The sequence below is a fragment of the Mycena indigotica genome, assembly GCF_014461135.1.
Source record: "Mycena indigotica strain 171206Taipei chromosome Unknown Mind.scaff0012, whole genome shotgun sequence".
Lineage (NCBI taxonomy): Eukaryota > Fungi > Basidiomycota > Agaricomycetes > Agaricales > Mycenaceae > Mycena > Mycena indigotica.
Window position 1 is genome coordinate 2,406,332 of NW_023503011.1, and position 12,014 is coordinate 2,418,345.

A 12,014-nucleotide genomic window follows, 5' to 3' on the forward strand; every position below is an offset into this window, starting at 1 on the left:
GTAATATAGTTAATGAGGGCTGTGTACTGGGTTTTAGGAGAATACATTCTAATTGGGACAAGAATGATGTAACTCAATATAGTCATTAAAAGTACTGATGGCAATTAAAAATGTTTCCACATTAATCACATTTCATAAATAGCATCAGTGCCATCAAATGAATCACTAAAATAAGCTTAATAAAGTTTAAAAGGCTTCAAGATTCTCTATATTATATAATCTAACTAGCAATTTGTCAAATGTCCCTGCAATGCGTCTTTCCTGCCTTGCAGGCAAATTTGAAAAATGTACCTCCTGCAGGGGCAGGGGACATTTGTAAAAATATCACCACTATGACTCCCTGCGCCCATTGCTGACGTATCAGCGCTGAACTAAACGTGCGGGCCTCTCTCCTCTCCTCCCACCTATGCTTGCACCTTGAATAAGCAATCAGTATCAACTTTCCAAAATGGCAAGTCATGTGCTTACTCGCCAACTAATAGAAAGCAACATCTCTCGCAGATCGCGGCAGCTAGTCGTCTGTAGAGTGTATCTCCACATGCTGCATACTTCATCCATCCTACTCAATTCTTTCTTCCTATCACCTGTTAATCTCAATTATCTTTTTTAATTAGAATAGACCACCTATGCAGATAACTATTATAATTAGAAGAGATGATATAAAAAAGCCCTACTTATGCTGCAATAAAGCGGGCTATAAAACTGCAATACCTCTAAGACCCCAGACTTTAAGTCATTTCTTATATTATTACCAAAGGTCAGTGTGACATTTTGTAACTGGTATGATACTAAGGTATAGTAAATTATTCCAGCCCAATCAGATCAAGCAGTGGATTTAACTTGTTTCCAGGCTGATCCTGTAGCCACTGGTTCACCTCACGCGCAATCTCCTAGTCTTTGCACCTAGGATCCATGCTCTTCGTAGCACTAAACCGTTGCAATGCTTTCTCAATCCAGTATTGGGCCAGCTTATCCTTCATTCTAGTGTTTTTTATGACACTTCAACAGTGCTTGTTTTCCCCTCGATTGCAAGTTTCAGTTGCTTCTGTAACTCTGCCCGTATTTGTGCCGTGTCTCGTGTGATACCAGGCTCTCTAGCTGTTTTATGATGAAATTTTCCTTTTTTTTGGGAAATTTGTTATGGTTGTGACACTCTGTCTAACAGTTGGACATAAGTACCAGTTCAGGTCTTTGTTGGTGAAAATGTACTTTAAGGGACAATATGTCACATAGTAGGACTTTGGGGAGTTAATTTAGATGGCCTGTGTTATATTACTCGCTTTTATTTACCCCTTATGTTCTGAAGCTTTCTAGAACCAGGTGAAAGCTGTTTACACTATGGAGAAGGAGAAGGCCACAGAGAAAGTGATAAAACAGGCTAATAAAGCCAAACGAGCTGCTGTGGCAGAGGACGTGTCAGGTAATGCATTCAAGCAGACCCAAACAAGGAAGCTGCTAATAAGTGTGGAGTGGGGACAGAAAATGAGCTCTCTAACCAAACTAACTAACAAAAACAATTAAAATCCACGTATGCAATTTGTTGAGTAAGAAAAGTCTCAAAAGCCAAAAAATAACTTGAACGTGAACATAGATTTCAAGATTGGTAGATATTCCGGAGAGAATCAATGTTGAGGCAATATTACAGAGACATTTCCTCAAGTTGGAGGAGGTAACAGCATAAAAGAAGGATGGGCCATCAATGTGTAAGTTGTTGCGGACAAAAAATAATTAAGTGGGGGAGGGAGAAAGAGTGCCATGTCGTTGTCAGGGGAACCCCTCTTTTGCATAGTCCTTCGCCGCCTCACGGCCTGGGAAAAGAAATTGCCCAAGCAGTACACCGTTGCTGCCTCCCCCGGAGTGAACTCCCTCCACCTCCCATTGGAGTTAGAGTCCACTACCAGCGCGCTCAAGCTCTCACTCTCCGGTCTGGTTGACTGTGGCCGTCGTCCTTCTGCGGCCCGAACTCTTCCATGTCCGCGCACTGGAAGGCGTTTCCATTTCCGGCCCCGGTTCCGGACTCCTTCGCGACATTTGTGATGCCCTATCTGGTGAGCCTGACCTCGAGGAGCCCGTTGCACTAGCGGCCCGGCAACTCCTTAAGGTCCAAGGTCAAGCTCGAGGCCCCCGCTCCTCATGTTCCGATGGGTGGGCCGTCTCCGGCGGTCTTCTCCACTTTCGTGGGAAGATCGTCGTACCGAAGGACAAGGACCTGCGGAGACGCATCATTGAGCTCTGCCACGACACTCGAGTCGCCGGACACGCTGGTCACTTCAAGACCTTGGAGTTGGTCTCCCAGAACTACTGGTGGCCTTAAATGTCTTGCCATATTGGCCGGTACGTCGTGACTTGTGACCTGTGCTGTCGCACCAAGGCACTTCGGAGAGCTGCACACAACAGAAACGCCCCCAGAGCATTGGCATACCGTCTCTTCACCCGAGAACTTTGGCGTCTAATCGGCATCAAGCCTGCCACGTCCACTGCGTACTGTACTATTTCAATCAATTAGTCCTGTCACAGTCACATTGAATTTTTTGGCCCAAAATTTTCTGCCTGTCACAGGTCACAGTCAATTTCTTTGGTCCCAAACCGTCCCAAAATGGTAATTTCCGAAAATTTCCGCGCCTACGGTGCGCAGAACTTCCATATAAGGCAGGAGGTCACACCAAATTCAGCCCTTGGCTGAATTGCACATTTCTGCCACATGTGTCACAGGTCACAGGTCACAGGCCTGCAGAATTGAATGAAATAGTACAGTATCACCCGCAGACGGACGGCCAGACGGAGGCGCGTCAATCAAGAGTTGGAACAGTACCTGCAGATCTTTACCAACTATCAGCAGGACGACTGGGACGAGCTGATTCCGGCTGCGGAGTTCGCCTACAACAACCACGTTCACTCCTCCACCCAACAAGTCCCCTTCATGACGGACACAGGACGACTCCCGTGCATGGGCTTTGAACCCGGAGTCTGTTCCGCCATGGAGTCAGTGAACGAGTTCCGTGACCGGATTGCCACCGGTGTCGCCGAAGCGAAGGCCGCGCTCGCTAAGGCCAAAGAGGAGTACAAGCACTACTACGACCGGAGATGCACTCCATCTGCAGAGTTTAAGGTTGGCGACCGTGTTTGGCTAGATGCCTCTGACATCAGGACGACTTGCCCCTCGGAGAAGTCCTCCCACCGCCGTCTGGGACCATTCAAGATAGTCGCGGAGATCAGCAAAGGTGCCTAGAAGCTCGACCTCCCTCCGCGCTACTCGAAGCTCCACCCGGTCTTCCCCCATCGTCAAGCTTGAGCTCGCTCAAGACGACCCCTTCGACAGACACCCCGGCTACGACCAGCCCCCTCTGGATCTCGAGGACGGAGTCCTGGAGTGGAAAGTAGAGGAAATCTTGGATGCGTGGATCAGGTATAAACAACTGAACTACTTGTGAAGGGGCGAAAACTCCTTGTCAAAGCACAAAAATATTTATAACTATTTGATCACCCTGTTGTGCATGGCCTACTAAGTGCGTAGTACCTTCATACCCAGGGCTCTGGGGGATATGTGGGAGTGTGGTGGATGAGGTAGTGGCAATGACAAATGCCATAGTGACTAAGCGGCCGGACGAGCGCGATGGCAAGGGTGACTTTGGGTTATAAATGGAGGGGAGCGAAATAGGGTGATGTGAGTTGAAGCTGTTTCGAAACAGTTTCAAAACCGGTGTAAGTTTTGAAATCAGTCGAGGGTCAACCTGGTTTCGAAACGGGCACGTGTCTCTCAGGACGGCCGCGTGATCCCGGATCTCCCCACCACGCCATCGGCAATCAAATTTATGGGCTTGCTGGCCAACTGGGGCGACCAGCCCTCGCAACTTCCATGGAGTTCTCCGTGCCAAACTTGGTTGGTCAAGGTTCAGACCGACTTGCACCATCGCCGGCTACCATCACCGGGCGGTCCAGCCCCGGTAACCGCCTGGTTTCGAAACGGGGGGTGTTTCGAAACCGTTTCCCAGGGAATTACTCACAGCACCCTAGAGCGAAAAACTACTATAACTATGTGATACATGCTTTATATATATATGTGATAGAAGAAATGACTCCAAGGGTGAGTCAGGCCGAGCTCCAGGGCCGCACTCGATGACGAGCGGAGATGCATTGCCATTGAGCGCGTGTACGCGTTTGATGTGCGTGATCCCAAGGCGCGCTGATTATGGTGTATGGAATGGGGACTAAATCCTGCAATCTATTTTGTCGCAAATTCAGCATTTTTGTAACATTTTTCCTTGTATTTTTAGTAGCGCGACATATTTTGTTATACAAATGTAGAGAAGTCGCAAATTGACCTTGTAACATATTTATTTAGACCCACTGCTGCTGCCTCAAATGTCTTGGTCTGGCAGTGATCATACATGCCTCGGAGAGTTGGAGATGGGAATGTGCTGGGTTCCAGAGAAAGACTGAGGGAATCAGGCAGTGATGGGTGAGCTTCCAGGTCCATGTCTCAGAATGCCATCATTAGTGATACAGTGGACAAAGGGACTAACACTTTGTCTTGGATCAGGTAACACTCTCGGAGATGGACTGGCTCAAGGTCAATTGATGGACCGATCCAAACCAGTGACGCACTGCTGGTGTGCGTGCAGAAAAGTCACAACATCTTACAGAAAAGTCGTGTGGTGGCAGGGAAAGTCGCGCTGTGTCCATGGCAGAAAAAAAATGTGTTGCTAACTTGACTCTGTATGGTGTGTAAAAAATGTATTGCAGTAATGAATATATATCAAAAAAAAGTCGCAGATAGCTAAATTTGCGCAGAAATCTGTCGCAAGAATAATTCCCGGATTCTGACATCATACGGTGATGTCATCTTGCTGACGCGATGTGATTCCGCACTCAGCCGCGTTGGCTGCCCAACACAAGTGGGGAAGGAGCAGAGGACAAGCAAGTGTGGGAAGACAAGCAAGCAAACCTGACGTGTGACATAACGTGACATGTGTCGTAGCGTGTGACATAACTTCCTTTCGGGGTTGTTCCTGACCACCACCTGCGATCTGAGCATCCGCGCCGATGCCATCCTCCTCTCCCGCTCTTCCGCCCGAACTGGAGCTGGTCATATTCCGCACAGCCGCCAAAGCCTCCCTGCACACCTTGTACACTCTCCTCTTCGTCGCGCGGCGCACCCGACTTTGGTGAGTCATACGATGAATTTTCGCTATAAGTACGCTAAATGCGCGCGAGGCTGGAGCCTCTCCTTTACGCTACGCTACGCTTCGGCCCCGAGTACAAATCGCCTGATCTGACCACCATGGATACTTCTCGACAGGCCTTTCTCGCTGACACTGTGCGCCACGTCATCGTTTCCGGTTACATCAACATCCCACCCGTGGAACCCTTGCGTATTTGCTCTAACATTACACATCTCGCCTTGGGCTTTTCCACTCAAGATCCTGTCGTCCGCGAGGCGCTTCTACTGCTCCGCCACCTCCGCTGTCTGGCATTCGACCCACGCGTCTGCCAACTGATGCCGAGTGACGCCGCCCTGCCCGTCTTTGCCGGAATCACGCGCCTAGAGTTGTTCTACGTGGTACCTGGCGCCACCGATTTCTGCGCCGCTCTCCCGCGGCTGACGCACCTCGCGCTAAACACACTGGACGAGGGGGTGATCATAAAAATCCTTGCCGCGTGCCCGCAATTGTTGCTCCTTGTGATTCTGCAGGATGAGGAGAACCCGATGGGCGTCCTGCCCCGCGCCCCCGAGGCACTCACACACGACCAGCGACTGGTCATTACCGCATACGTCGACTGGGACGAAGGCGCCCTCAACCGCTGGAACTACTGGGCCGTTGCCGAAGAATTCCTAGCGCAAAAGCGGAGCGGGGCTATTCCACGTGCGTACTAATTATTTTTCCACTCGCGCAGTGGCTGATCGACAACAGAAACCCAATTCGTCGCGGATCGAGATGAGACGTAAATGATGATCCCTATCGACCATATGTGTGTTGGGAATGGCATCGCCGGCCGGCGCTTATTCAGCCCGGCCGCTCCGGACCTTCCCCGAGCTTCTGTCCGTTTCCACTTACTATTATTCTTCATCCCTGTAGAACTATCTAGAACAAGCAGCTACAATATATAAAGACATGTAATAGCTACAACAATTCATACTCTTCTTTCATCCTCCTGCTCCTCTGCGCCCTTTCTTCCATCTCCATCCTCAACAATGTGCATATACACCGCGCTACAAATCGAATCGAATCCAAGCCCGTTAAATAATCATAAACCTCCTCAACCCTTCACCCTCCTGCGGGTCCTGCCGCCAACAATCCCACCATCTACCCCAGCCTCACTCGCACACCGTTTCACGCCACACACTGCTGCCTGTGTCCGCAGCGTCTCATAGAGCCCCGCATCAAACCCAATACACTGCAGTCCAAAGCATTCGACGCCTGGCAACTCATCTTCGCCTTCTGGCAGCGCCTTCCGTAGGATCTCCCGTAGCTGACGCCGAGACATATCGCCGGGGATCTCGACATCCACATTCATCGCGCGCAGGAAATGATACATCGACTATAGAGGCTATCGTCAGTCGCCTGATCACAGAGTGCACCCAAGCCAGCTTACCACATCAGGCGGGACCGCCGACCCTGGTTCGTGCACTGACCGGAGACTATGCACCTTGTACACGCCCGCGTAGTACACTGCATCGTCCCGTGCGTCTTCAATGACAATATCCGACTCCTTCCCGGGCCGCAGCGCCACAAACAGCTCCACCTCCTCGCCAACGCGCCGCGCCATCTCGCCGCTCGGCAGCCACTCCGGCGCCCTGCCGAGCCCCGAGTAGCAGAGAAAAACCTGGGGCGCAAAGGCCAGCGCATGCGTCTTCTGGGTATCATCACACCAGACCGTGCGGCCCGCCAGAAGCAGGAAAGCGCGCGTGGATCCCGAGTTGCCCTGTCGTCTGCATTAGATTCCAACGATGATGTGTTTGGACGGCGCAGCTTACCTCTTGCTTCGCGACGCGGTACCAGTCACGAACGCGTGGTAATACCGACTGCAGCTCGCGGAAGGCGGGACGCGTGGGCGGTGGCGAGGGGAGGGATGCCATGAACTCGAGGTAGAGGCGTCTCTCGGGGTCCACCGCAGGGGAGACAGTTTGCCCTGGCATCGTTGCTTCGCGTGGATCCACACTCCCTTTAGACGCCTACAAAACCTTGAGAATGGGGCGGACGTCTGAGCGATATGACGCACCAACTCGGACAACTTCATCTGCAGACTTGCATTCGCGCCACTCAACTCTTCATTCGCCCTCTTCAATTCGTCGTGCATCTCCTGCAGCTCTTTCGTCGCTGTCAACAGTTCTTCGTATCGCTGGACAAACCCGCCGTTAATCGACCCGCGATCTGAGCAAAAACGGAGCGCGCACCTCCTTCATCTCCTTGCGGTCCTCCAACAGATCATGCACACGCTCATGCAAGTTTTCGATCATGGCTTCCTGCCGCTCGAAGCGCTCCGCAGCCCGGTCGACCCGCGGGACTACGCTGACCATGGCGACGTCCGAGTCCTATCCTCTGTTTCAGAAAGAGGCGAACAAAACTAGGGCGGGGCGGGACGTACCAATACCGCAGTTTGCGCCGGCACGTTCTGGAGTGTGAGTGAGCCAACGTTGTGGGAAGTTTGAAACATACGCGAGCTGGCACTACTGGGAGTGTGTTCGAGGCGTCCGCAAGCTCATGCGGTAGAGGCGTCGGCCAGGGCCACCCGTCTGGTACCTGCATCGCCTCAGTGGATGATTCTTGACCAGAAGAAGATATTTTGAAGCAAAACTTCACCTCATCAACTCCCTCCTCGCGCATTCTCATCTCGCGGCGCTGCACAGCGCCCCGAAGCGCATCTACGAGGCGCTCGCCGGTCGTCGTCTTGCTCTTCTCGGCCTCGCTATGGCTCGCCTTGCGTCTGTCGGCATGCTGTCGCCGATTGGAGTTGGGGGATGCGAAAGGAAGGGGGACACACCTCGCCGAGCCATCTGTTCGCGGCGAGGCCGTCACGGTCGTGCGGAAGGGAGAGCGCGCGGGCGAGAGAAATGAGCGGCGGTGCGGCTTCAAGTTGCATGGCGTCGCGCGAAGACACGTAGTGTGCAAAACTTGAAGGTCGGGTTGCCATCGGGAAGAACTTCCGAAGTACTCGACCCAGAAAATATTGCAGCGGGGGAAGATACCGGGGGAAAGCACGCGCCTCGCCGTGTGTCGTTGGGTTGTCGAGCAAGGGAGTAGCTGCCCACGAGATGGAGGAGCGAAGGAGAGAGGAAACGGGTGGCTGTGATTGCTGGCGAGGATCACGATCGCGGCGAGGGTAAGGGACTCGGAGTGTCGCACCAGTACGTCATCTTCCCGCCACCGCGCACTCGTCGCAAGTCATTGGTACTTTGGGTGTCGCGGCTCGCTAATATGGCTCTTCACTGTTCAGGAAAACGACATCTCGTGAGCTGGAGCGGTTGTAGGACGAGGGTTGCGTACCAGACATGCATATGGGGCGGCATTGCAAAGACATCGTCACTGCGCTATAGCACCAAGCGCCAGGACCAGATTCCGAATGAGAGGGCAGGAAGCAAGTAATGGGGTTGGCCCGTGATTGACGTGGTGCGCACGGACCATGCCGTGACTCACGTGCCACGTCAAATGCTTCTTTCTTCTCGACCACGACGTGCATCCCGACATACTTTGGTCCTGAGTCGACACAACCCGTAGAAGCGGAAACGATGGTCTCTGGTCAAATGACTTTTCAATGAACAAAAGATGCGCAACAAACTTTGAAACCCCCTTTGGGCTCACCCTCCTTTTGTCGTTTTCAAGCCCACGTTCAAGCCTTTGTGGAGACAAGATACTAAAAGACGTACACCACCGACATCCACTCCCATCCTGCTCCCACCACTCACTAGTCTGGCACTATCCTTAACATCCTTACTCAGCCCACTTCGATGTCCTTCTTTGCATCCACCCTAAATCTCCCCTCCTTCCCTTCCACCGACACTCTCTACCGCTCTCCTTCTGCTGAGCCATTGCTCGCAGTCGCCAGCCCCCCGTCTCCACGGCGCCCCCGCCCCGCCCGCTCCGGGCCTGCCTCTTTTGTGCGCTCGTCATACACAAAAGTCGCGCGAATCGTCCGCAAAATAACTCCAGCCGCCCACACCCGGCGATTCGCCGTGCCAAAGTCGAAGGTCAAGTCCCTGTCGCGCTCGCTCTCCACTTCGCCCAAGCGCCACGCCCGTAACCGCAAGCGCCTCGCGATCGCACCACCGCCGCCCAATGCTCGTGACACTATCGAGCCCGGCCGCCCCGGCGACGAGAATGCCGCATGGCTCGACCTGACCCCGTCCGGGTCAGCATTTCGCGTGCCACCGCCGACACCCACCCAGGGCGTCGACCTCGCGCTCGCTTCGGAGAATGTCACTCCGGAGTTTACCGTGATTTTGCCTCCCAAAAGTTGATTCAAAAAGGACTAATTTTTGTGCAAAAAATATTTTTACAGAAAACAAATAGTTTCCGCAAAGGGAAAATTTGATACAAACTGGTTAAAGTGGTTTCCCTTTGCAGAAACCATTTGTTTCCTGTAAAAATGATTTTTTTGCAAAAAGTAGTACTTTTTGTATCAACTTTTAGGAGGAAAAATCACACTAAACTCCGGAGTGTGTCCTCTCCGCGGTCGAAAATAGCCCCACCCGCAGTGTCCAGATCCGAAAACGTTGGGCGAAAATCGTTCAGATTCTCGGTCCGGAGGCGGAATGTGCTGTGGAGGCGTCTATGTCTAAGTAATAAGGTCAACAAGTCCATTGTATATAGGGAATGGCACAGGTATACCCACGGGTATCCGAGGGCCTACCCGCACCCGTACCCGCACAGCCACAGTACTCATACCCGCGGGTACGGGTATGGGTTTACCCATGGTTTGGGCAGGCAGGGAGGAAGAGACAGCTTGGTTATTGTCCGGAAGGTGGGATAAAAAGGCTGCGCAAGAGCACAGTCGAACACAGAGCATCTTGGACACCACAAGGGAGCAAAGCCAGCTGAGTCATCAAGCAACGGGTAAGTTTGCCGCTGACCCGTACCCGTACCCGCGCGGGTATGGCCTACCCGTGCCATTGCCTAGCCCAGCTTGAAGACCTGTTCATCATATGTCATAAATCATTACCAGCCAATGGCCATCAGCACTTCGACCCAGACAGGACTTGTCAATCATAGTAATATAAGATCTCTTATGCAGCAGTGGCTCCCTTCTGTGGTCTTTTCTATTGTTTGCCCAATTGTGGATATTATCCTGCCTGTGGCACAGTTGAGAGCTAGCACAGCCCCAACCACAGTATTTGGAAGTGAGATGGGTCAGATTGACACCAACTGTGCTTTTCGCCTGCTGCACTTCCCAAACTCAAGACAGTATACTGCCCTTATGGCCTTGTCCAACAAATTCTTCCGGGGCATCCCAGCATTGAAAGTCTCACCTTCTCTCCAGGCACTCTAGACTATATAGATGTATCTCCTATCAGTGCTATTCACCATGCTGGGGTGAATAATAGTAGCTTGGCAATACTTAAGTTGCAGGATCGACTGTCACTGGACATTGTTGATTAGGTTTTGATTGCAATAACAGCTTCCCATCCATCACTTTAGATGCTCTCTATAAAGATCCAAGATACATCTGGTCTAACGCAGTCCACCGCGGAGTTTACTTACCAGCTATAAATTCACTCTGAATATACAAGAACTAAAGAAATCAAATGTCACACTGGTTTTTTCTACTGTGTATCTAACTTAAGTATTTATGGTAGTGTTACAAACAACACAAATTCAGAGGATGCCAGTTGGCCAGTGAAGGCAAGCAAGAAGCACCGTGAAAAGATATTGTAAAGATGATGTAATTTAAAGACTAGGGTACAAGACAAAATCTATTCTACTTATATACACTACTATCATATGTTTACCATGCTGAATACGGGAGGCAATGACATCATACTTGAGCTATGCCTTTATGTGCTGTCTACCTCATGTCCAACTCCATGCTGTAAATCAACATTAGCATTGACATCTGATGATCCAATCACCATCTTATTGTCCATCTTATCTCCTCCTTGTCTTATCTTATCAACCAGGGCCAGAATAAAAGATTTAAAAGGCAAAGAAAAAGGTTTCTTGAACCCAGGGTTTGACAGGTAGGTGGTTATGTATTTGGCAGTGATATGTTTCATGAAAACAGAAAAAAGAAGCTAAAATGAAAATGTAATTTTTCTTATCATTTTCTCAGGTCGCATGAAAAATCAAAAAGAAAATGCTGGATGGATCAATACCACAGTGAGTAGGGATTGGCACTGTACCATATATGGTCACAAGCTTTGTCACGCCTGTCATGTGACTCACCACTCAGTCAGTAGCTATATACAATAGTCACCTCTTAGTTTTCATTTCCCTTGTCTCTTCCTGTTCCTTTCTGTTTCTCTCTTGACTTGTCTCTTAATTAGAGCTGCTAGCTCCTAGGCTATCAGTCTATATAAGCCTCTGTATTAGTTCCTGTTGATCTAGCTCTGTTGCTTGCTTCTCTGTTCCTTCTCTCTGGTCCCTCTCAGTTTCTTTGCTTAAGTCTTTTAAGTGTTGAGAGTTTGCATAGGTCTTGTTAGTAGTGCAGAATATATTTTAGATATATCGGCCAGGATATGAAGATGATATCCTTTTGGGCTGAACAATATGATATGCTGTAGTCTAGGGTGCTGTGAGTGAGTGTGGTTTTGAAACAGTTTCAAAACCGGTTTTGAAACACATGTGAGTTTGTCAGGGGAACCTCCCTTTCGGCCCTCAGAGACGTCTCCAATTCCGGTCCGGTTCCGCCCTCCATCTTGCCCCCACAATCACCAATCTGTCAAAGCCCCCCCCCCCCAACAGTCACCCTGGGACCTTGCCTGCGATGCCGCCCAGGCCTTCTGTGCCCAATAGCAGCAGCTGCGGACAAGCAGTATATAGTAAAGCTCCGCACGAGTGTCAACACCCGCGGATGTTTGC

At 50.9% G+C, this 12,014-nt stretch overlaps 2 protein-coding genes across 2 annotated transcripts; one reads left to right on the top strand and one right to left on the bottom strand.

The window, feature by feature from the left end:
- Positions 1 to 5,043: 5,043 nt before the first annotated feature.
- On the top strand, positions 5,044 to 5,947 carry MIND_01247000 (uncharacterized protein; the record flags this gene model as incomplete). Its single annotated transcript, XM_037368956.1, has 3 exons — positions 5,044 to 5,165; positions 5,215 to 5,864; positions 5,913 to 5,947. The coding sequence occupies 3 exons, from the start codon at positions 5,044 to 5,046 to the stop codon at positions 5,945 to 5,947; spliced, it is 807 nt and encodes a 268-aa protein (XP_037214924.1).
- Positions 5,948 to 6,258: 311 nt separating this feature from the next.
- On the bottom strand, positions 6,259 to 8,244 carry MIND_01247100 (uncharacterized protein; the record flags this gene model as incomplete). The annotated part of the gene is made up of 8 exons (XM_037368957.1): positions 7,984 to 8,244; positions 7,659 to 7,937; positions 7,588 to 7,614; positions 7,397 to 7,534; positions 7,222 to 7,341; positions 6,977 to 7,174; positions 6,595 to 6,924; positions 6,259 to 6,540 (listed from the first exon to the last, which is right to left on the bottom strand). Exons 1-8 carry the CDS (start codon positions 8,131 to 8,133, stop codon positions 6,259 to 6,261), a joined length of 1,524 nt encoding a protein of 507 aa, XP_037214925.1. The 5' UTR covers positions 8,134 to 8,244.
- Between the last annotated feature and the right edge of the window lie 3,770 nt (positions 8,245 to 12,014).